Source organism: Fusarium odoratissimum (genome assembly GCF_000260195.1).
Source record: "Fusarium odoratissimum NRRL 54006 unplaced genomic scaffold supercont1.40, whole genome shotgun sequence".
Taxonomy (NCBI): domain Eukaryota; kingdom Fungi; phylum Ascomycota; class Sordariomycetes; order Hypocreales; family Nectriaceae; genus Fusarium; species Fusarium odoratissimum.
Window position 1 is genome coordinate 140,173 of NW_022158722.1, and position 20,906 is coordinate 161,078.

At 47.8% G+C, this 20,906-nt stretch overlaps 9 protein-coding genes across 9 annotated transcripts; 6 read left to right on the plus strand and 3 right to left on the minus strand.

The window, feature by feature from the left end:
* The first annotated feature begins 142 nt into the window (after nt 1-142).
* FOIG_14342 (uncharacterized protein) lies at nt 143-1,502 on the plus strand. The gene is made up of 3 exons (XM_031215567.1): nt 143-390; nt 486-982; nt 1,040-1,502. Exons 1-3 carry the CDS (start codon nt 169-171, stop codon nt 1,461-1,463), a joined length of 1,143 nt encoding a protein of 380 aa, XP_031054692.1. The 5' UTR covers nt 143-168; the 3' UTR covers nt 1,464-1,502.
* Nucleotides 1,503-1,911: 409 nt separating this feature from the next.
* FOIG_14343 (uncharacterized protein) lies at nt 1,912-3,006 on the plus strand (the record flags this gene model as incomplete). The annotated part of the gene is made up of 1 exon (XM_031215568.1): nt 1,912-3,006. The coding sequence occupies one exon, from the start codon at nt 1,912-1,914 to the stop codon at nt 3,004-3,006; it is 1,095 nt and encodes a 364-aa protein (XP_031054693.1).
* On the minus strand, nt 2,988-4,818 carry FOIG_14344 (uncharacterized protein). Its single transcript, XM_031215569.1, has 4 exons — nt 4,505-4,818; nt 3,896-4,449; nt 3,766-3,840; nt 2,988-3,721 (listed from the first exon to the last, which is right to left on the minus strand). Exons 1-4 carry the CDS (start codon nt 4,566-4,568, stop codon nt 3,041-3,043), a joined length of 1,374 nt encoding a protein of 457 aa, XP_031054694.1. The 5' UTR covers nt 4,569-4,818; the 3' UTR covers nt 2,988-3,040.
* Nucleotides 4,819-5,240: 422 nt separating this feature from the next.
* Nucleotides 5,241-7,557, minus strand: FOIG_14345 (uncharacterized protein). Its single transcript, XM_031215570.1, has one exon. It carries the CDS (start codon nt 7,183-7,185, stop codon nt 5,701-5,703), a length of 1,485 nt encoding a protein of 494 aa, XP_031054695.1. The 5' UTR covers nt 7,186-7,557; the 3' UTR covers nt 5,241-5,700.
* Nucleotides 7,558-9,738: 2,181 nt separating this feature from the next.
* Nucleotides 9,739-10,814, minus strand: FOIG_14346 (uncharacterized protein). Its single transcript, XM_031215571.1, has one exon. It carries the CDS (start codon nt 10,410-10,412, stop codon nt 9,894-9,896), a length of 519 nt encoding a protein of 172 aa, XP_031054696.1. The 5' UTR covers nt 10,413-10,814; the 3' UTR covers nt 9,739-9,893.
* Nucleotides 10,815-11,877: 1,063 nt separating this feature from the next.
* FOIG_14347 (uncharacterized protein) lies at nt 11,878-13,990 on the plus strand. Its single transcript, XM_031215572.1, has 3 exons — nt 11,878-12,774; nt 12,820-13,037; nt 13,086-13,990. Exons 1-3 carry the CDS (start codon nt 12,078-12,080, stop codon nt 13,788-13,790), a joined length of 1,620 nt encoding a protein of 539 aa, XP_031054697.1. The 5' UTR covers nt 11,878-12,077; the 3' UTR covers nt 13,791-13,990.
* Nucleotides 13,991-14,037: 47 nt separating this feature from the next.
* FOIG_14348 (uncharacterized protein) lies at nt 14,038-15,379 on the plus strand (the record flags this gene model as incomplete). Its single annotated transcript, XM_031215573.1, has 3 exons — nt 14,038-14,268; nt 14,315-14,850; nt 14,898-15,379. The coding sequence occupies 3 exons, from the start codon at nt 14,038-14,040 to the stop codon at nt 15,304-15,306; spliced, it is 1,176 nt and encodes a 391-aa protein (XP_031054698.1). The 3' UTR covers nt 15,307-15,379.
* A 485-nt stretch (nt 15,380-15,864) lies between these two features.
* FOIG_14349 (acid phosphatase) lies at nt 15,865-17,745 on the plus strand. Its single transcript, XM_031215574.1, has one exon. It carries the CDS (start codon nt 15,987-15,989, stop codon nt 17,346-17,348), a length of 1,362 nt encoding a protein of 453 aa, XP_031054699.1. The 5' UTR covers nt 15,865-15,986; the 3' UTR covers nt 17,349-17,745.
* A 2,592-nt stretch (nt 17,746-20,337) lies between these two features.
* Nucleotides 20,338-20,592, plus strand: FOIG_14350 (uncharacterized protein; the record flags this gene model as incomplete). Its single annotated transcript, XM_031215575.1, has 2 exons — nt 20,338-20,372; nt 20,430-20,592. The coding sequence occupies 2 exons, from the start codon at nt 20,338-20,340 to the stop codon at nt 20,590-20,592; spliced, it is 198 nt and encodes a 65-aa protein (XP_031054700.1).
* Nucleotides 20,593-20,906: the final 314 nt, after the last annotated feature.

A 20,906-nucleotide genomic window follows, 5' to 3' on the forward strand; every position in this document is an offset into this window, starting at 1 on the left:
TTATGTAACAAGTTTCTTAGTGCTTTCACCAGTAACGTGATTCGCTGACTCAGGATCACGCATCGAAGTATGAGTCAATCAGCCAAGATGGCAAATTGAAGAATAGACTGAACTTGGACTTGTCATCATTAAAATCCCCCAAGAAAGATTTCAGTCCCCCACGATAACATGGGGGAACAGGACCTTCTTCAACAGCTCAAGGACACGCCGTTTGCCTGCTCATCTCTAACACGTTTGAGCGGTGGCAGCGCCAACTATGTCTATCGAGGCATTCTACTCGATGTAATGCCTACAGGAGATGAGTTTTGGAATGTGAAAAGTGTTATCGTAAAATATTCACTGGGCCATATACCGGGAAATGCTGGGTTCAAACTCGACTTATCACGCTGCGTATGTCCCCATTTGTTCTCCTTTCTCATCAAAGCCAAAGAACCGATGTACATAAGCTAGATAATGGCTATCCACTGACCTTATTTTCTATACAGTCTGTCGAGAATATCGTACTGGAGTACATGAGTCAGCCATCGCTGTTGACCATGAAAGTCAAGGTCCCTGTTACTTATTTTCTAGATCGCAATGCTCACAGAGGCATTGCGATACAACAAGACTTCCGCCATTCGACAGACATAGCATCCATCATACGTTCAGCAGAGCTGAGTAACTTGTGGATGCGTTCCAAGGCACTATCTACTAGTCAAGAGGTTGGACACTGGCTACGTTGCTTCCATGAATGGGCCTCAGAACCTCAACAAGTAGATTTCCGAAGCAAGATTGGCCGCAACGTGCCCATGCAAAGACTCAAGCACAAGGTTACCTACGGCACATTCATCGACATCTTGAAGAACTTTCCCGATATCCTGCAAAAGAACATCGGGGTTCTGGAAAAGGTCAAAGAACGAGCAGAACTCGAGCTTCTGGACCTGGCCAGCCGCAACGAAGGACCAGATCAAGGTATGATCCATGGAGATTGCTGGATGGGAAAGTGAGTTACAGAGACCCATGAAGCCGACATAAGCAGTAGCTCTGACTTGCTAACTAGCGTTCTACTATCGAAATCTTCTCCAGCCCCAATCGGCTCTGATACAGCTACAGACATCATCTTCATTGACTGGGAAATGTGCCAATTCGGCCATCGAGCGTATGACTTGGGACATATGATAGGTGATCTGTATGAGGCGTATCATTTTCACAGCTCGGATATCGCTTTGATGATGATCCGAGGGTTCATGGACGGCTATGGGGAGATCAACGACGATATGGCTTTCCGAACGGCCATTCACGCCGGTGTGCAGTTTCTGGGATGGTATAACCGTCGTGCCCCATCGGACTCTGTGAAAGGGACTGGAGAACAGATTTCGAGTGCAGCAAAAATCTCAACGAACTTGATTGTTAATGGCTGGGAGCGGGAAAGGCAGTGGTATCAAAGTACTCCATTGGCGCCATTGTTCCAATCTGGTGCGTAGATCACGGCATTTATGAACAGGCTCATTAGTTACCTCGTATGCACAAGCGACTAGCGAAATCGTGCCTCTCCGCCTAGCGATGCCATATGACATGTTAAGCTTTCTATAGAGTAATCATTGATCGGCAACATCGAGGGATCAAAGGGTTTCCTTTCGCAGCTGATCATTTCCCTCCTCTTGATGCTGTAAGACGGCGCAGTCCTGCTCGCGCAATGAACCCAACACGGTTTAGCGCCATATTCCCGTGGCACTCTCTAGTGACAGCCTCCACCTCGATCAATGTTCCTCATTGGGAATAACCTCAATGTAAGACGCCCAACATGCGACAGAGGGTCACCTATAAGACAGGTGCTGTGCCCAGATGAGATGTATCACACAGATAATTCCAAGAGATAATCTTACCAACATCGTATTGTTTTACGCATTGAATCTTCAACTCTCAGTCACAATGTATCCCCATCAACTTGACTACCAACAGGCCCTACCTGTAGAATTACCAGCTGAAACAGTCCCTCAATACGACTACACATACCAACCAAACCGTCATATCTACCTTCCACAAATACTACCCCCCTCGCCTCCCATGGAAAGACCAACGCTATCTCCATCACGTCCCATTCTCATCCCTTCAACCTCAATCACAGGCTCACTGGAAGTCACTCCACCATACCACCGGGCTTATCCTCCTATTCTAAACTCCTACGGCATCTCTTCAAAAGAGTTCATGGCCATAATCGATGCTTTGAACATCGCTCTCGCTGAGCCAGCGCCATTCAAAGCAATGGAAGTCGCAGGCGATGGCCTCGGTTTCGTCCCCAATGAAATCGCCCAAGGCGTTTCTTTGGGGCTTGGACTAGCTGCGGGTACTGGAACTGCTGCTACTGCATATTTTCGAGAAAGAAAGGTACTTGAGAGAGTGAATCGAGATATCTTCGCACCAAAGGGCTTGGTGATGAAGACCATGAAGGATGAGGAAGTGATGCAACGACTCAACACCACGGCCAAGAGTCTTGACCCACTACTAAGATTGCGAGAGATTGCATCACAGGTCGAAGTTTTGTCTTTCGACGTTGAACCACCAGTCAGACGCTCCAATATGCTGGATCGCATCAGCGCAAAACAGGCTGCCATCAAACAAGCCGGCAAGGAGAAGAAAAAACTCAAGAAGCAAGAAAGACGCCTCCAAAAGCGCGAAAAGGCAGCCGATAAGTTTGATCGACCAATTGAATCGATCGATGAACATTACAACTCCGATATTGAAAGTCGAATTGAGATCGAGGCCAAGATCGCAAGGTTGGAAGATAGGATCGCGGAGATCAACATCAAAGCAGAGGAGAAACTGATCGAGTCAAGTGAGAACAAGATTGGCGAGATTGAAAAGAGACGAAGAAAGGACTTGGAAGAGGTTGAGAAGGATCGTGTCAGGTTGATGGAGAAGCATGGTAAGGCTATTGCAAAGGTGAATAAGAAAGCCGAGAAGAAGGATGAGAAGGATGAGAAGAAGGTGGCTAAACTGGAATGGATCATGATTCGAACTATTTAGATTTCTTCCTTTATATCGCTATATAGATGTCGTATCACTTGATTAGAATTACGCTCGATGCCTTCCATTCTCTTCTTCTCCCGATCTCAAATCCATGCGTCCCAGCAATGACTCCATTCATGATCTTTTCAGCCCCTTTCTCCTCTGCACTGCCCGTTTCGAAGTTCATACTTGCTATTTGCAGCGGGAATATGAATAATAAGGACTCAGTGCTGTGAGACTCGTGTCCAAGACACGATGCTGCTAGCTGGCATATCTCAGTGGCAATTGCTTTCCTGACTACTTTTCGATCTTCGAGAATAGATGGAATTTCGGCCACTAGAGGAATGTTGAAGAAGGTGCAGAGGCCTGTCATGCAGAGTATTATTGCTCTTTGTAACGCAAGAAGTGCTTTGTGTCTGACCGGATGCGAAGTGCTGTCTTGTGTTGAAGTGAGAGGAGAGCCAGTGAGAGGCCGAGGGTGCTGATAGAACTGCTCCCAGTCTTCTAGATCCGACAATGTAGTCTCGACTCGTTGCCGAAGTTCTTCAAAGAACTCGTTGTCAACTTCGCCTCTTTGTACACGATCCATGTCATGCAACTGGCCGGGGACGCGGGCAAAGATATCGTGTAGGGCATCACTAGCCGTCTTTGGTACAGTCGATGGCCAGGGGACTGTCTGCCACTCTGGAAGTGTGAGATAGCAATGCTTTCTATTTATAAGTGCGCACAATATCTATTGCAGTCAGCTTTGTTCCAATTAAGAGACACATTTCATACTATCTCAAACCGGCACTGTCTGAGGAGTTCCCTTTCCAGGACTGTTTGGTGTCTCCATGGCCCTCTCAGCTTGACCTTCATGTCGACGGTTTAGTATGGACTCCAGTCTCAATGCGATCACAGAACTCACCAACTGGGTTATTCCCTCGTAGTGCTTCAGCCATCCCGTCTTATCCGTAAAGACGATGTTCTCAAACATACACAAACAAATTACACTGGCAAGCGTGTCCCACTCGAGAACGGCGGTTGAACTCGCCAGGTCAAGTTGCACTCTGTTCAAGGCCTTTACATACTCCCTGCTGCCTAGGTCAAAGATCCTCTTATCACTGTTCGTTTTGCCAAAGTACACGGCTGCTAGTGCTCTCACTGCAAGAGAACGTGTCGAATCCGACAATGTGATGGATTCGAGATTGGCCATCAAGGGCGTAACTTCATCGATCCGCGATAGTAGGTGAGCATGAATTACGGCATCTTGATCCAGTAACAGTGGCGGCGGACGCCAGATCTGTCGTTCAGTGGCCTTAGCAGACGGACTGGCAGGTTGAACCTGGAGCTGGCTGTCGTTCAAAGGCGATTTATCTTTCGCGAATCGCGTCGTCTCATCAACAAACTCGCCGTACGTGACATAGCCTTCACAAGCTATCCCTGCTTTCTCGCATCGCTGACAGTTCGGCTTGCCGTGATCTACAGTGAGCGTCAGTCAGCGCGTCTCTTGAAGCGACATCCATAGGGACGATACCGCATTTTACGCGTCTTCGCTTGCATGTCCTACACGCTTTACTGCGACCTCCGCGATTAACCATGACGATGAGTTCGAGCTTGCTCAAGCTGACTGTCCAACGACGCGTTCAGGATGAAATGAGGGGACATGTCAGATGGGATTTGCCAAGATTGCGCCACAGAAGAGTCGTCATCATCCTTGGTTTGAGCACGGCGTCAGTGATGGCCAGCTCATCACCAGATATCTTGGCCTTCCGGAGTTGGGAGAACTAGAGAAGCATTGTCTTGGTTTGCGGCCGCAGGCACTGACAGATTCGCATAAAATGAAGCGCGTCATCGGGGACCCAGATACCTCTCAATTGGCTTCTCACTCAGCGGCGCAACACAATTGAGGCCGCGGACACCGAAGACTGTAAAGTAGGACAAGAGCATATTAATGTTATTTTTTATTTGCGTTAATCCTGCAGGAATAGGATTGAGTGGCCATGTTGCCGAACTACAAGTCAATCGGTTCGATAACCGAGATAGAAGTTGGCCGCAAGCTGACAGGGGACCAGAAAGAGAGCTGCGCGAAGAATCCTTATGCACTTTGCAATATGAGAGCATACTACCCTTTTACAACGCTAGTATATGCTACAGTAATGACTGTATGATCTTCCATTGATCTTGGTATCGAAGTTATGTACAGATCTTAAGATCTTAATCTTGGCCATCTCAAGTTCAGCCCTACCCTATGGCCCCCAAAATCACGAACCAACGCCTACTAACGTCGACTCCCGACGCTGATACCGCCCGACCCCTCCCTCTCCTTTCCGCCCCGCCGCCCTGTTTTATCCCCTGTAGCAAATTACGGTCCCACCAATGACCACCGGCTGCCAAGTTTTAGGCACTTCCTTCCAATCCATCACCGCCAGAGCATCCATTTCATCATCCCCTGCCAAGCCATCACTGGAAATTAAGTAATGAATTGCACTGCGGGGCTCTTAACCTCCATCGTTTCACTGGACACCAGGATCATGATCATGACCACTCAGTCCATGTCAATTCAATTCAATTCAATCAATTCTCTAGATGCCCTTCCTTATTCTACCGCAACTCCAAGTATCCTGAATTATACACAGGTGATATGATATGCTGTAATACAACTGCAAAAATTAATGATGCCACTCTATCCGTATTACCAATTACATTGTTTCTTTCTGTTTCGTGTTCTCGTCATTGCGCGTGCTTTTTGATGCTGCTCCGATACCCTGGTGTCGCCCCTTGGCAGAAATAGTGGTCAAGCACCAACTCCTCTGCCTTGATGTCCAACCATCCAGGCGACGAGTCGCCAATGCCAAAGCTCAGCCAGATCTCGTCGTCCAAGTACCCGTGACTTCTCTGCGTGGGCTGGTCGCCATGATACACCATGCTTCCTGTCCAGATGTACCTGCTGTTGGTTTCGCCGTGGTAGGTGAGCTTCTTGCTGACGCTCATCATGTGGTATGGCGCGACGGGCGAGTAGACGACTATTCGGTGGTCGTACCATGTGTTTGTGTATTGAGGAGGATCGTAGCGCATCTGCACCATGCCCATAAGGACCGTGTTGTTCTCCATCGGCTCGCAAGCCCCGCGATTGCATAGCGTGAGGCTGAGCATGGGCGTCGATTGATGCACGCGCTTGTCGGTGAGCATGACGTCGTTCATACAGGTCTTTTCGGCAGAGTGCCATGTCTTCTTTTCGTTATCGGGAGGGAAGGGTTCGTCAACGGCGGATTCGGGCTCAGCTTCCATGTTCTGGACAGGATCGTTGGTCGAGTTGAAGCGGTACAGCTGGCTAGGCTCTACCATGAACATCATCTCGTCATCATCGGCGCTGAAGGGAGAGTAAACAGGAGCCCAATTCTTCTCGCGTTGGTATCGGGCGTCGGATTCTTGGCCCTCGGGGGGCTGGCGACGGAGGAGAACGGGTTTGTCGAATTCGATCCCAGGGAGTTCTTTCGCGTGCTTACCCATTTGCTTGACGAGCTCGGGCACAGCTGCACGTGCATCGACGATGTACATACCCTCGCAAAGGTTCTCGTCATCTACCTGGTGGGTGAAGATGAGCATTGGAGTACCATTCTTCCTCCAGAACAACTTCATGTCCTCAGGTCCGATGTATTTATCCATGTCGGGCTGGTTCTTGCAGTGATGCTCAGGACCCTGGGCCTCTGTGAAGTCCTCCACAAGCATTTTATGCCAATCGTTGTCCGCAGTGAGCTCCGGCCGGCCGAATGCATCCCATGTAAGGCTAACGAAGGTGGCGACTTGCTGAGCTCGTCTGTATTTCTTGCCCTTGATATCTTGGTCGACGTGGGGAGCGCGCGCAATGACAAGGAAGTCGTGCTTGCTGCCCTTGGGCAATTCAAGAAGGGTAGGATTCATAATCTTCTGGCCCGTCTTCTTGACATTTATAGAGTTGTAGAAACCCAAGTTATTCCGTGTACTCGTGAGGAGGCGGTAATCATTGGTTCGAGAGAGGAGAGGATCGTAGCCGGAATGTCCATTGCCGAATAGTCTGTCGCTCATGGTGAAGGTAAGGATCATGACGACGAGGAGGGCTGTTGTCGTCACGTAGAGAATGATGCGCCGCGGGTGAGGATGGGGAATGCGAATGCTCGAGAGGCGCACGCTCAAGTTGCGCAAGCTGTTGGGCAAGCGCATATTGGAGACGCGCATCTTGAATTGAGGGAGCCGCGTCAGCTGGCGAAGAGAATTGGAGCGAAAGACAGGAGGCTCAAGCCTCACATTGAGGAACAGAAGAAGACCTGTCTCGATTCGTGCGGCCGCAATCGGGCTCGACTCGTTTGATGTAGCGGTGGTGCTAGAAGTACAAGTAGGTAGAGAAAAAGACAGCGCCACGAAGAAAATAAAAGACGGCAAAAGAGCGGATGAAAGAAAGATGGAGACAAGGTGAGGCGAAGTGATGTCCAGTGTTGACACGATGGAAGGATTGGACTTCTTGCAGGCGAGCGCCCCCCTAAAACAAGCATAAGAAGGAACCCACGATTTCAACAGACTTTTTTTTCTTCTGGTTAAAGGGGAGGGGGGGTTACAGGGCCTAGCAGGGGTGAGGGCCACTAAATCTAGAGTTATTTTTCAGAGGGAGCTTCGATTCCCTGACATCCTGTTGGCCAATGCGTCATAGACTGCGCCACAATTGGTTGATTCCCTCCAGAGCTCTCCACTGCCGCTGGTACCACATCCAGTGAAAGAACAGGTTCGAGACATGAGCTTGTTGATCAGTGAGTTCTTTTTAAACTTGTTTGCGTCTCAGACATCGGCGATTATACCACGTGGGGCCTCTCATCTCAGATCAGACAGAATGTTCGTGATGTTCAGACACAAAATCTGTCAATTGAATGCGAAGTCGTGGCACAGAGCGTTCTAGATTTGGATGCGGAGAAGGCCTGCAATACAGTGCATGAACAACAAATGCTCACGTGGATGGTTGCCAGATTAATACGGTATCATCATTCGCACAGTTGCAACGCCAAGTCTGCTCACGCACCACCAAATAAATCTGTGGAGATCATCAACATGGAATTGTAGATTTGCCAAGGTGATAATCCACCTTTTTCCGTCTCTTCTAACATATGAATCAGCCCTATGGCGAACTCTATTTCTCATACATTCTGGCCGAGCTCATACATGTGCATACTGTATTGATTGTCGCAGAACATTTTGAGGTGGTGTTGCATACGTCAACACTGCGTAGCTGTTAAGGTCTGGACTCTTCGTTAAGGCCTTGGCGGCATCAGAAGGACTGACTGCCTAAGCGACGACCAAGGAGGGCCAGTTCGTTGCGCCTCTTTATATTCCTCCACCCACTCACTGACAGTCATAGTGATGGATGGGCTGAAGCGAGACGCGTCATCCCCCAAGCTGAGATCGTTCGGCAACTTCCAATACGGGACGCAGATTGACGCTGCATCTTCGGATTCCTGTTTTCAGCTTCGTTAGGCTACGAAGTTGTGATTCTCGGGTCAGTGATGACTTGATGAGGCAAAGTGTTTGCATCTTTCTCTAGTTTCGCAGTAATGTAAAGAGAACCTAGTCATAGAACTTGAGTTTGTTATTGTGCTATCCGAACGTAACCTACCCACGAATTAGCAATGACATATTAGATGAGAATTCGATAAAAACGCTTGATTGAGGAGTCATGGTTCTCCTGTATATGTCTTCCATCCTCCTGTCAGGAGCCCCCTGGTCCGAGATTACTGGCTCAGTCATGAGTACAGCATGACCTACAGCCCTCCCAGTTTCGCAAACTCCATGAGTTTCCAATGAAAGCAAGGCAAAAATACTGTCAACCGCCTCTTTGAACCATTTCAGAGAAGCCTTGCCGTAGACCGAAACCCACTAGCCAGGAGTTGGTGCTGCAACTCTTCGTAGCCATGTCGTAGAAAACAGTAATACCAACTGATGCGATTTGAGTGAGCTTTACCAAGTCTCTGGCTGTTGAACTCCGCTACTCTTGCGATGCTTTACTTGATCAGCAGCTTCCACCAGATCTCGGCTGTCCGTTGTCAAGCTCCATTGCAGAGGCGTACGTCCATGGAATATCACAGTGAGAACCGCGATGCCAGAAGAGACCGCAGTGGGAAGAATAAGGCACTTCCTGTGAGTAGGTTACCTTTGATCATAGCGGTACAGACGGTCCCTGATGCGAGCTTTGCTGTCGGAATTTACTCATGGCAGACTGGAGAGCTGGCCCAACAACAATGTTGTACCAGGGAGGCAGGCTCTTCATGGCTTGGTTATGTGATGAGTGACTCGGAGATATCCCACAGACATGTTTTATTACTGCGCTTGACCCTGAAACATAAAAAGGTTCATATTGAGGCCTTTCAGAGCAGGGAGGCTGTTCAACAGACTGGACTTTGCGGACTGTTTTGGTAAACGAGGAGACTGTCAACTGAGGCTGAAGTTCTTGGCCTTGAGTAAGAAGGTAGAGACTTATCGAGGCCTTGAGGAGCAAGAATGTAGAATAGCAAGTTCCTATTTAAACCCCAAGGCAGTACAAAGGAGGAGCTCGTCAATAGCCAAAGGCCCATCATAAGTCTATATGGAATCTGAAGCCACTGAAGGACACACTGGAGACTGTTTGCGGGTGGGCCTTTCTCTAGTATGGCTTATATCTTGATGTAACTTCTACCGTTGAAAGTCTTAACAGACCGTGACGGCTAGAAGTACTATTTTAGATCTCAAAGAGACAAGATGAGTTGGTACTCGTAAAGTTGGCAAACCATATGCAACTGAGAACTTGTTTTCCTATTAACATTATACGTGCTCCATGTGAGTATGATGAAAGTCGCCCACGAAGCTCGCACCAATTTACCAATACTCCTTGAGCATGCCGAGGGCATCATAGAACTGATAATCATCTAAAACATGGGCGATATAGGCTTGAGGGCTGCCGGTATCATAATCAGACTCACCATGCTCTTAGGGCCAGGTATAAGTACCGCTGCGTTGATAACTTGGCATTGAGAGATGATAAAATAAGCAAACAATAAGTGAAGGCAGTGAGAGGTCTCGATACATGAAATATGAGACAATAATCCCTCCAGTCGAACATCAACAGTGTTAACAAGAGTGAGCTGTTTGCTAAAACGCCCAAGGCAGGACATGATACAAAAACGAAACAGCTCCTGATGCCAAAGATCTATGAGAAGTCTGGAAAATTCTCCCAGCAAATGGTTCCGTTCGAACCAACTCAAAGGACGGAAGCCATATTCTGAGAATGGTTGAAGTGGCCTAGTTGCAACAACCTCTAGTACAGCCAGCAAACCTAAGTGCAATGTTAATTCAACGAGATGCCTGCTCGTTACTGCTTGAGTATAAGAGAAATAAGAGCCCGAGTTAAATGTGAGGCGATCAGAGAGCAAAAAGGGAAGGCGCATGCAGATGAGAGATAAAGGGATGGAAGAGTTGTAGTGACAGTGGAGATGTAACGTACGAGTTAGCGAGACACAAGCAATAGCCAAACGATGCTTTTCGGATGTCGTGAAGAGTATGAAGTAATGTCAGAACTGCTCATCTGCCGAAGCTTCATCAGAGACCCGCGCTTCAGGCGACTTGGCATAATTGGCAGATCCTGGTTACCTGGATCTTGTCAGTGCTATACCGGCATCTGAAGTGGTTTTCGAGTCAGTAGCAGAAGAGCTCTGCTACGTAACTTTAGGACGCATGGCGTGTAGCTCTCTCCCTTTCTAGAGGCTCAAGTTTGGGATCTCAAAAAGGAGAGGTCAAGAGAAGAACGACTTCATCCTGAAGTGCAAACGGATGTAAGACTCACGAGGGGCTCCATGAAACCTTCAATTGATGGTCCAGGAACGGCATGCCCGATAGGAAGGAATCTTGGCGGAGGGCCGATTGAGCAATGCCGAGAAGAAGATGCTGCCGTAATCCCTCTTGGCCAAATGCCGAATTCCCTTTTGGTCGTTCTCCATAAGCCAAACTTACCTGTCATATCTATCCCACTTCCCCTTGTTCAAGACCAGTTTTAACTTGCAACTGTTTCTTGGCAGGTCCTTTCTTTGTATTCCGCTTCGGACCTACAAGTAATCACCGCGTGTGATTCTTGTGCAGAAATCTGACCATTTCTGTAGCATAGTTGACTTACAGCGCTATAGGTAGCATCTTAACAGAGGCATGGGGGTTAATTAGGCATTCAAGGGCACCGTTACGTTGCATCTACTATCAGCGGGATCTCCGTAACCAGATGTTAAAGATTATACAGAAGAGGAATGGCTTGACAGGCCGTTGACGGTAGCTATATACATCCTGGTCAATACCCCTGTGCTAGTCTGAAGATCGATTGACCTGACGTTTACACGTGCTTCAGGGCTGAGCCTTGGCGTCAAACCGAGGTTATGACAACGTCTTTATGATTACCTGCCTATTTCAAGATAATCGACTTCACTTCAGGAAGCTCAGTCGATTTAGTTCATGAAGATCTCTCGTAAACGGCAACTTCCATATAACAAGGTTTTCAACATTTGTCGCGATGGTTTCACTCAATCGAGTCCCTTGGCGTCCCTGCTGCGCCGCATCCCTGCTTCATCACCAACGGACCTATAACCGCCCACGTCGCAAATGCGAATGATACCATCAATTATCTGGCAGCCAACGTTTAACCGTGATTCGCCTATCAATCTCGTCCCTTTTTCGCATCCCATTAAACCCATCAGCCTATTGCATGCCACCAACCCATGTAACCACTCACCTGAGATGTTATTCCCACCGTCAGACACCTTCCCCATTTCGACTAGAGCCATGCATGTGATGGTCGGCATTTGCCGTACTGACAGCTCTAAGGGTTCTAATGGTCCAGAGCTGAACTGCTAGTGGACTGTTGTGCTATACCTTTGGAAATATGGTATACCTACTTTCCTAATCTGTTGGCTGCCAAGTCACCGTTGGGACGAACTCTATTCCCTATTCACTAGCGTCGGTATTGAGCTGGTCTGTTATATCTTGATGCCATCTCTCATCATGTTCAGCCCATCACGCTCACTTCCAGGCATCGCCTTGTCACTCATTCAACAAGTCTCTCGTTTTTCACCATGAGAACCTCGTTCTCGTCCATTCTTTTCAGCCTTTGGCTCCTTTGCCTTGGCGTGCTCGCACACGACGAGTCATGCGGTTGCACTGTCAAGTACATCGTCGTTGAGATGCCTAGTCAGACAGTCGCTGCTCAGACCAAGCCTCCGACAGTCACTTCTGTGCAAACCAAGCCCACTAATATCCGATCCAAACCCAACCAGACGACTGTTCGCGCATCTTCAACTTCCGCTCACCACAACACCACGGCGACTTTCCTTCCCAAGCCCCCCGCAAAGGTCGACTTGAGCAACCCCGAAAATGCGGTTCCCAAGAAGAACATCTCCATGTCTTACGGCGATGTTGAGAAGCCCCGCAACCAGACTTTCCCTGCGCTTAACACGACTGCTCCCAAGGGAGCCATCGACATGGACCTCGTCATGAACCATCCAGCAGTTGTTCTGGATCACATTGACGCTATTGTCTCGGTCGAGTGTACGGCCGATTTCGTCAAGGTCCAGTTCGGAAAGTCTGCTGCTTTCGAGAAGGCCATTGATACTTGGTCAGACGACGAACCCTTCATTCTCATTACGAACAACATGGGCAATTGCAAGACCGACATTGGCCAAGCTTTCTACCTCGTTGATGGCGTTACTACAGACAAGGGTGATAAGACCATCACTTGCCATGCTGCTGAGCAAGAGCTGGCAGATATCGCTGGTATGTTTCTCTCACAGAATGAAAGACAAGACTGACCTTCAGAAGAAACCTGCGAAATGTCATTCACTTCTATCCCTGCAACCAAGTTGACGAAGCGCCTTACATTGAACCCCAGTCTTTCTCTCAACTTCGGTACTGGTCTTGAGAGAGATACTGTCCTTTTCCAGGAACAGCCATGGGTGACCATCAAGGCCGAGAAGGCAGAGTTCTCTTCCACAGTCTCCTTCTCTGGCCGCGCCAAGTACAACTTCTGGCGCTTCAAGGTACGTGACTCTGGAGCAATGAGGAGCCTGATTTACTAACTTGAGTAGATGGAACATCTCTATTTCGATCTCGATACCCATTTCTCAGCCGATGTCGCCTTAGCCGCTGATGTAGCCGCAGCTTGGTCTCGATCTATCCTCTACGACCCTGATACTCTCACATACACCCTCGTTGAAGTTCCTGGTATCCTCTCTCTCGGACCAGGCCTGTCTTTCGCTGTTGGAGTCGATGTTGATACCTCAGCTGCCGTTGCCGTCAGAGCTGGCGCCGGTATTGCTATTCCCGCCGCAAACGTCCATCTCGATTTCCTCGACTCGGGCAAGAATGCCGCAACTGGTTGGGAGCCCCAGTATACATCTTACGCCAACATCACCGAGAGCGTTGAGGTCGGCTTGAACGCTAGTGCATCGCTTACTGTTCAGCTCACCTTCAAGCTTCTCGGAGGCCTAGTTGATCTTAGCAGCGGACTCACAGCCACTCCTGAGTTTGTGAACAAGTTCACTTTGGATGCCGCTCAATCGGCCCATGCTTCAAATGACGGTGCTGGAGTCAATCTCTTGGATGCCGAGAAGGTAGCTCCTGCCGCGACGCCCGGCTCAGAGCTCGCTGCTGTGAATGAGCCCAAGGACTGTGGTGTTTCTTTCAAGTCCGACTTTATCTTTGACCTGGAGGGTTTTGCGACAAAGTGGTGGAAGGCGAATCTCTATCACGTTGAGGTTCCCATCACGGATGTGTGTTATAATTTCCAGTAGTAATACTTGCAAACAAGGACTGCTTGGCATAGATGGCAGTTTTAGTCTTAGTCTCATAATTATCATATACCCTTTGTGCGAACAGCCTTTAGCCTGAATTTGTTTGCGTAGGCATCTAGAATAAGTCTGACAACATTACGCCACTCAATCCAGGCATCCAGATAAAAGCGCACCATAAAACTAAACCGTCTGAGACGATGAGATATATGGCAATAGTCTATCCAAGTCGGTAATTTCTCGTAAAAAAATGGCTGCGCAGGATACGTCTGATCAAATCCGTCAACAGGTGTCTGCATGGCTCAACACCACGCCATATGCAGCGTCTTTACTCGAACCTTTGGCTGGTGGACAAGCCAACTTTACATATCGCGCTCACCTGATCAACCCACTAAACGATGGCACAGCTGAGGTCGTTGTCAAGCATGGCGAGCCTTATATGGCGCGTCACCCCGCCAATGCCGTCACTGTCAACCGATGCGTGAGTGAATTAAGGATAAAGGAAGGGGTTTGCTGACATGATAAAGGACGTCGAAGGAGAAATCTTGTCAGAATTATCTACGAATCCCATAGATGTGGCTCAGTCTGGAAGTATTACATACGCCGTCAGAACAACAACGTCTCATGCCTACGATGCTGAGACCAAGACGTTGGTACTAGAGTATCTTCCCAATGTTGTAGATCTCAGGACCTACTCTCTGAACCACTTCCCATTCCCGACACCTGAGTGCTTACGCAAACCAGCCCATGAACTGGGCAAAGTGCTGGCGATATACATGGTCAAATTTCATGACATGGCCAGAGAGATTGTTCAGAACTCGCTTAAACAGAAGCATACCCAACAGCTATCAGGCTTCAACAGGGCGATTGATAGCAGCAATGACATGCAGAGGCTAAAACATTGGATTAATTTCGATTGGATGATCGATCGTGTTGACCAGTTCCCTGGAATTCTGTTGGAAGCAAAGGACACACTCCATCTTGTCAAAAACATGGCACTGAAGGAGCTGAGCGACCCGTCTGCAGACTTGACACTGATTCATGGCGACTATCACCCCCAGAAGTGAGTCCATCTCCAGCCCTTTGGATCCAAAGTTAATGACTTGAAAGTATCTTGCTGGAAGATGCCCGTCTTGAGCCGGCAACTACTAGAACCTTGTACGTGATCGACTGGGAAAATTCACAGGTCGGTGTTCCAAGCCTCGATCACGGCGGCATGCTAGGCGAGATTTATGTCCTCTGGAAATACAAAAACATCGACGCTGGGCTATGGATGCTCCAAGGCTACGCTGAGGGGCTGGGGCCTCAGACTGAGGATGCTGCATGGCGAGTGGCCCTTCAAGTAGGGGTACATCTTTTGAGTTTTGGTACTTTGGCATCGGGCTGGGGTACGACTGAGGAAGTGGAAGATATGGCTCGTCTGGCAAGAGATGTTATTGTCAAAGCTTGGACTAGAGATAGGAGTTGGTTTGACAAGAGCGATTTTGCCTGCTTGTTTGCAGGTACTCCTCAAGATTGAGGACAGCCTCAGATATTCGGGGTAGCAAATCTCATCGGTCATGGTTACTCAAGAGCCTCAATCGATGACCCAATTTTTAAGCCTGGTAGTGACACTAGAATCGCCCAAGATCGTGACATAATCAGTGGATATTGACGAAGCTTGTTGCCCACGGTAGTGACCTCCAATGCCGGCATCACTCAATTGCAGGGAAAAGAAATTAGTATGATGCTCAGGACCACGTCTGAGTTGTACAAACAACCCGATCACGAATGATATGGCTCGGTTACAGCTGGGCACTCGTCTACAACCCAATCAAGTTGCCGTATATACGCGTCGTTAAGAATCTCGATGAGTTTGTTAACAATTTCTTGATTTGAGCTGATGCCAAGTCCACCTGCTCGGATAATGCGGCCTCGGCTGACGGCGTTTCAATATGGAGCCGCAAATCCCCGATCCAATCAGATACAGTGATCTTCAAAAACTGCAAGGAACAAAGTCGATACAGACAGGTTTAGCTGTTGACTTATTTTATGCTGTGACGTCAAAGGCACAGCCAGAAACATGGGCTTTTTGACAACAAACATCACCAATGATCTCATATCCTCACTAAGCATAAATTAAATAAAATAGCTAGAAACTCAATTGAATTTTTGATCTTCAGCGCATTCAGACTCGTTGTGACCTCTCGCTAACTCACCATGGCTCGTCAAAATACCCTGAGCAAGGCTCTTGTAGGCCTACTGCCTCTCGCTTCAGCAGCTTCACTCAACTCCGAGTACACCTTCAATCCTCTTCACCATCTCGCTGGAATTGCTCCATACTTCGAGCCCCAAGACCCTCCCGCTTCTCCCGATGCGCCCCAAGGCTGCACTCCCGAACGCGCTGCGTATCTCGTGCGACACGCTGCTATTTATGCCAACGATTTTGACTTTGAGGAGTACATTGAGCCATTCATTGAGAAGATTCAGAACAAGACCAAGATCGATTGGAGCAAGATTCCTTACCTGAACTTTTTGGACGATTGGGAGCCACCCATTTCCGACGCCGAGGTTTCGCTTTTGACCAACGTGGGAAGACTTGAGGCCACGCGATTGGGAGTTGATCTCGAGTTCCGATACCCCGAGTTCAAGCAGCCCAAGAAGGTCTGGACATCTTCTGCCGAACGAACCGTCAAGTCCGCCCAATCTTTCGTCCGTGGTCTTGAGTCCGACGATAAGTCTATCAAGGTCGAGACCATTTATGAGTCAGAAGAATCTGGTGCCGACAGCCTGACTCCCTACAAGGCTTGCCCCGCCTACGATGGCTCTACCGGCAGTGATGAGGCTGAAGTCTACCAGAAGAAGTACGCTAAGCCGATCGTCGATCGCTTCAACGCTCTTGCATCAGACTTTAACTTCACTGTCAACGATATCTTTGGCATGCAGCAGCTTTGCGGCTACGAGACTGTTACTCGCGGAAAGTCGCCGTTCTGCAACCTTGAGCTTTTCACTCCCGATGACTGGCTTGGCTGGGAGTACTCCGAGGACGTACGATATCACTATAACGCTGGATACGGTAACCAGATCTCTGGTTACGTCGGCATGCCCTGGCTCAACACTACAGCTGGTCTCCTCCTTGGTGATGATTCCGATGAGGAGCTTTACGTCAGCTTCACGCACCGTGAACTGCCTCCCATGGTCCTCGTCGCGATGGGTCTCTTCAACAACTCCGAGCCCGCCGGCACAGAATCTCAGATCAACGACACCATGCCTCTGAGCAAGATCAACTACCGTCGCGCTTGGAAGAGCTCTCACGTCCTACCCTTCCTCAGCAACATCGCCATTGAGCGCCTCAACTGCACCAACACCTACGGCTACGAGGATGGAGAGTACTACCGCGTTTTGGTCAACAGTGCGCCTCAACCTCTACCTTACTGCGAAGACGGCCCCGGAACAAGCTGCACCCGAAAGAGTTTCGAGGAGTATGTTCAGGACAGAGTCGAAAGGTTTACTGGCTTCTCAGAAAAGTGTGGAGTGGAGTACGATAACTCTACTGACATTCTGTCCATTTACAACAATTAATGATAATCATGAGTATGTAACTTTAATTGAAATACATCTAATATTCATCATCTTCGATTTGACGGTGCCACCCCTTACGAACCTTGTGGCTGAGCGTAGAGTTTTCAGTGCCCAGTGAGAGGGAACAAGACGTCGCTGCAGAAAGCTTAAATCGAATATGTCCAGGCATGATTTTACGCTTCGGAGTACTTGAAGGAAAAATGGTTGCAAACGTGGCTGTGAACCCAAAGTCCACTAGGCTCTGCTCTTCGAATCACGCCAGGGAGAGCAGATCTTGCAGTCTTCAAGACAACGGCTAACTCTCTTGATACCAGACGTAAAAGAAAGAAATTTGATCCATTTTGTTTATTAATCAGTATTGGTCTGTCAAAATGTGCTCAGATATTAAGCTTTCTTGTCCTGGGCTCTCTGGTGCGCTGATTCATCAGGCTTTGGAGCATGAACCTTCTCAAAAGGCCTTTGACCTTCGTCTATCAACATATGTACCGGGTAATTCGCCACATGAGACGACTATAAGATGCTCTACTCTCCCTGTGAGGTAAATGAGCTGAATATAATGGTAATCGTGCGCGCTTTTCTCTCATTAAATCGGCCATCACTCAACTGGCAAAAGGCCCAGAAACATCACGTCTGACAAAAGATCTCCACCAATGGCCCAATTGTGCACACTTCTCACGTATCAATATCGAATTGATCTACAGTCTAGATGGAACGAGAAAATGATACAGAGATAATCTCTGAAGGTCGGAGTTTCACTCTCTTCACTGACTACCCCCAGAGATACGCCTGATGATATGGGGAGTGGCCTCACCTGGGGATGTATAGCCTTGGTCGAAGATATGCGAGATTTGGGACTTGAAACGAGGCCAAGACAAAATTGTAACCTCACCCCGAACGAAAGTCTATATGAACCTCCTACGCTGTTGTCGCGAATCTTGTCGCCTAGCTCTCAGGAATGGAAGTCTCGTGACACTCAAGAGCCTTGTACCAGGCAATGGGCCGCCAAATCATCCCTTTCGAGCTGCGCTATCTCGACAAAACACTCGCCGACACGATGGGTAACAGCTATGACCATGCACGTGTACCCATCGCTGGAGCATACATCACTAGGTAACGAGACGAAGGTGCTATCGATATCGATACAATTTACTTTGGGCTTGTGAACGAGATTCCTATGTACGTATTTCCACCGTTTGCATCACTTACTGTCGAAGAATTGCTAACGCATTAATTTACATCCAGTGACTACAAGGAGGACGGTAATGGGATGAGAGTCCAAGTTTTATCACCGAGGTTTGGAGGTGTTCGTATGATAAAGCCCAGGAGATCTGTGCCTCGACCATGCAGACAACAGGCCATTGTGTTAAATCAGAAGTGTATTTTCTAACCTTAGGATTGACTCATAAATCTTATACCTGTGGGGGCAGTCAAATGAGTCATCTTTTAGGTTTTCATGATACCAGCTTTATGCTGTAGCAATTGGTCAGACATTGTGGTATAATGTCTAAGTTGTGAGCCAGATGTGTTATTTGCAGTTGAGACTTGTGGCTGAGAGCTTATATCAGCACAGAGAACTTAGCAGACAACAGGATATCGAGACCGAGTACACGAGGTACCCGGAGCCGAGTAACGAGTCAGAAATATTGGAATAGTATTTAAGTAGTAAGCTAGATTTGTTATTTGTAGTTGAGACCTGTGATTGAGAGCTTATATCACCACACAGAACTCAGTACCAAGAACCAGATGCAGTATTTTGGATGATGCCTGGAAAATTTGGCTTTTTGTAATGAAAATCACGGCTCATATAAGCTATTAGAGATTCTGAGTGACATATGTTATGTAAAGTCTGAGTAAGAATGCATCTTTTCATAATGCCTCTGGCTTCGTATATCACGTTGAAATGCTATAAACCCTTTTCAACAAATCATCGCCTGAGAGAGAGAAAGCACTGCAAACAAACACTCACCTGGTAGAAGAGAATATTCAATCATAGAACCATGAGAAAAGAAGCCTTTCTGAATATTCACCGTGAAAATAATAGCCTGCCTCTATACCTAATAATCCCAAGACTTTATCTCTTTACTTTCACGAATGAAGCTAGATTAGAAACTTCGGATTTTAGACGATAGGGGTGGGATTAAAACACTTTTAAGTTACCACTATATAGGTTTGGAACAGTAACGCTGTTGAAATCTTTCAAGTTTGCCTTGATATCGCCTGTCACAAGCTTTTCGACCTGGTCCAATATCTTCACTACTTCCATTTCGACCACCTTCTTCACGGTCTCGCGAGTAAAAAGCCAAACTGGACTTTGTTTTCTAGATCTCAGTATACTAGATGTTAAGTATAATCATAGTTTATAGTAAAGGGATAGCAGAAAGCTGAATTGACAAGAGTTGAAGTTGACTGGAGAGATCACAAGACTGGGTGCTCTTGGAAGCAATGCTTGAGTTTCTGTTGCTTTAATATCGTGCTTGTTGCCTAAAGGATATCAGAGAAGGTTCTGGTTTAGGGCACTATTCTGAAACGTCTCATTAGCATTGTGTACTCTGTCAGAATATCACGACCAAGGACACAAAAACATGCTCGAAATTCTTTTTGGTCTGAGAATTCCGTGATGCATATGAGTGTTTCTCGCCCCTTCAACTCTCAAACCTTGCCTTTCCCTCCTTTTCTTCTTCTCACATGTCAAATAATTTAAATCTCACACAAAAACGCGCACAAAGGTATCTATCTCTCTACCCCTGTCTTCAAGCTACCCATAGCGTTTTTCGAACCATGGCTCCTGGTTCTTACGGACGTCCCTACCAGGACAGGCCGCCCACTCCCAGGAGGCCTGCTTGTCCCGTTTGTCCTGTATGTCCTGCTCCTCCTGGGTTTGCTCCTAAGAAACATCTTTCTCCTGCTGTTCTTCAGCTTGTCTACGACCGAAGAAATACAAGTAGGTTCAAGCCATATCCAGTTCCCTTAGGGGCTAGACTCTAACAGCATGCACATTCTGCAGAGACTGACCCCAGAGGAGCGGTGAGCACGCTTAAATACTTTATGTTTCATTCAACACGCTAACACTTGTCTTCTCAGGGACCCTATCATGCAGACGCACACAGATGCTATGGCTGCAGGACTCGGCGGATGGAAGAAGAGCTTGTCTGTCAGGGTATGGGATACAATAATGATAGTCACTTTACTGTACAAGTCCGAAGTCACTGTCAAGTGGGCTTATGAAACTGAACACTTCGATTAGATAAGTTTGGAAAGGATTGTTTGAACAGGAATCTCATGTACACGGCGAGCTCGTCGACCCCGTTGGTTTAGGATCCTATAGATACGGGGCAATTAATCGAGATTTGACTCATATATACCTTTTATTACTCTGATGATATTGTGTAGGTTTGGATACCAAACCGTAAGGCTACTTGTCAGAACTCTACGACCAAAAAGGTTCTCATAACAAAACAAAGCCACATGGTAAGAGTCCATTACGTGTTTCAAGATTCTGCATGAAAAGCTTAAAGAAAAATGACCAGAACATCTCTTGTATAAAAGCCCCCCCCCCCC

What these genes read in the sequence shown, in the direction of transcription:
- FOIG_14349 (XM_031215574.1), top strand. Translation starts at nt 15,987, where the DNA reads ATGGCTCGTCAAAATACCCTGAGCAAGGCTCTTGTAGGCCTACTGCCT.
- FOIG_14346 (XM_031215571.1), bottom strand. Translation starts at nt 10,412, where the DNA reads ATGCGCCTTCCCTTTTTGCTCTCTGATCGCCTCACATTTAACTCGGGC.
- FOIG_14342 (XM_031215567.1), top strand. Translation starts at nt 169, where the DNA reads ATGGGGGAACAGGACCTTCTTCAACAGCTCAAGGACACGCCGTTTGCC. An exon ending in AACTCGACTTATCACGCTGC is followed by an intron (nt 391 to 485) that starts GTATGTCCCCAT and finishes TTTTCTATACAG; the next exon opens with TCTGTCGAGAATATCGTACT. An exon ending in GGAGATTGCTGGATGGGAAA is followed by an intron (nt 983 to 1,039) that starts GTGAGTTACAGA and finishes CTTGCTAACTAG; the next exon opens with CGTTCTACTATCGAAATCTT.
- FOIG_14345 (XM_031215570.1), bottom strand. Translation starts at nt 7,185, where the DNA reads ATGCGCGTCTCCAATATGCGCTTGCCCAACAGCTTGCGCAACTTGAGC.
- FOIG_14344 (XM_031215569.1), bottom strand. Translation starts at nt 4,568, where the DNA reads ATGGTTAATCGCGGAGGTCGCAGTAAAGCGTGTAGGACATGCAAGCGA. An exon ending in GCGAAGACGCGTAAAATGCG is followed by an intron (nt 4,450 to 4,504) that starts GTATCGTCCCTA and finishes CGCTCACTGTAG; the next exon opens with ATCACGGCAAGCCGAACTGT. An exon ending in GACAGTGCCGGTTTGAGATA is followed by an intron (nt 3,722 to 3,765) that starts GTATGAAATGTG and finishes TGACTGCAATAG; the next exon opens with ATATTGTGCGCACTTATAAA.
- FOIG_14347 (XM_031215572.1), top strand. Translation starts at nt 12,078, where the DNA reads ATGAGAACCTCGTTCTCGTCCATTCTTTTCAGCCTTTGGCTCCTTTGC. An exon ending in AGAGCTGGCAGATATCGCTG is followed by an intron (nt 12,775 to 12,819) that starts GTATGTTTCTCT and finishes GACCTTCAGAAG; the next exon opens with AAACCTGCGAAATGTCATTC. An exon ending in ACAACTTCTGGCGCTTCAAG is followed by an intron (nt 13,038 to 13,085) that starts GTACGTGACTCT and finishes TAACTTGAGTAG; the next exon opens with ATGGAACATCTCTATTTCGA.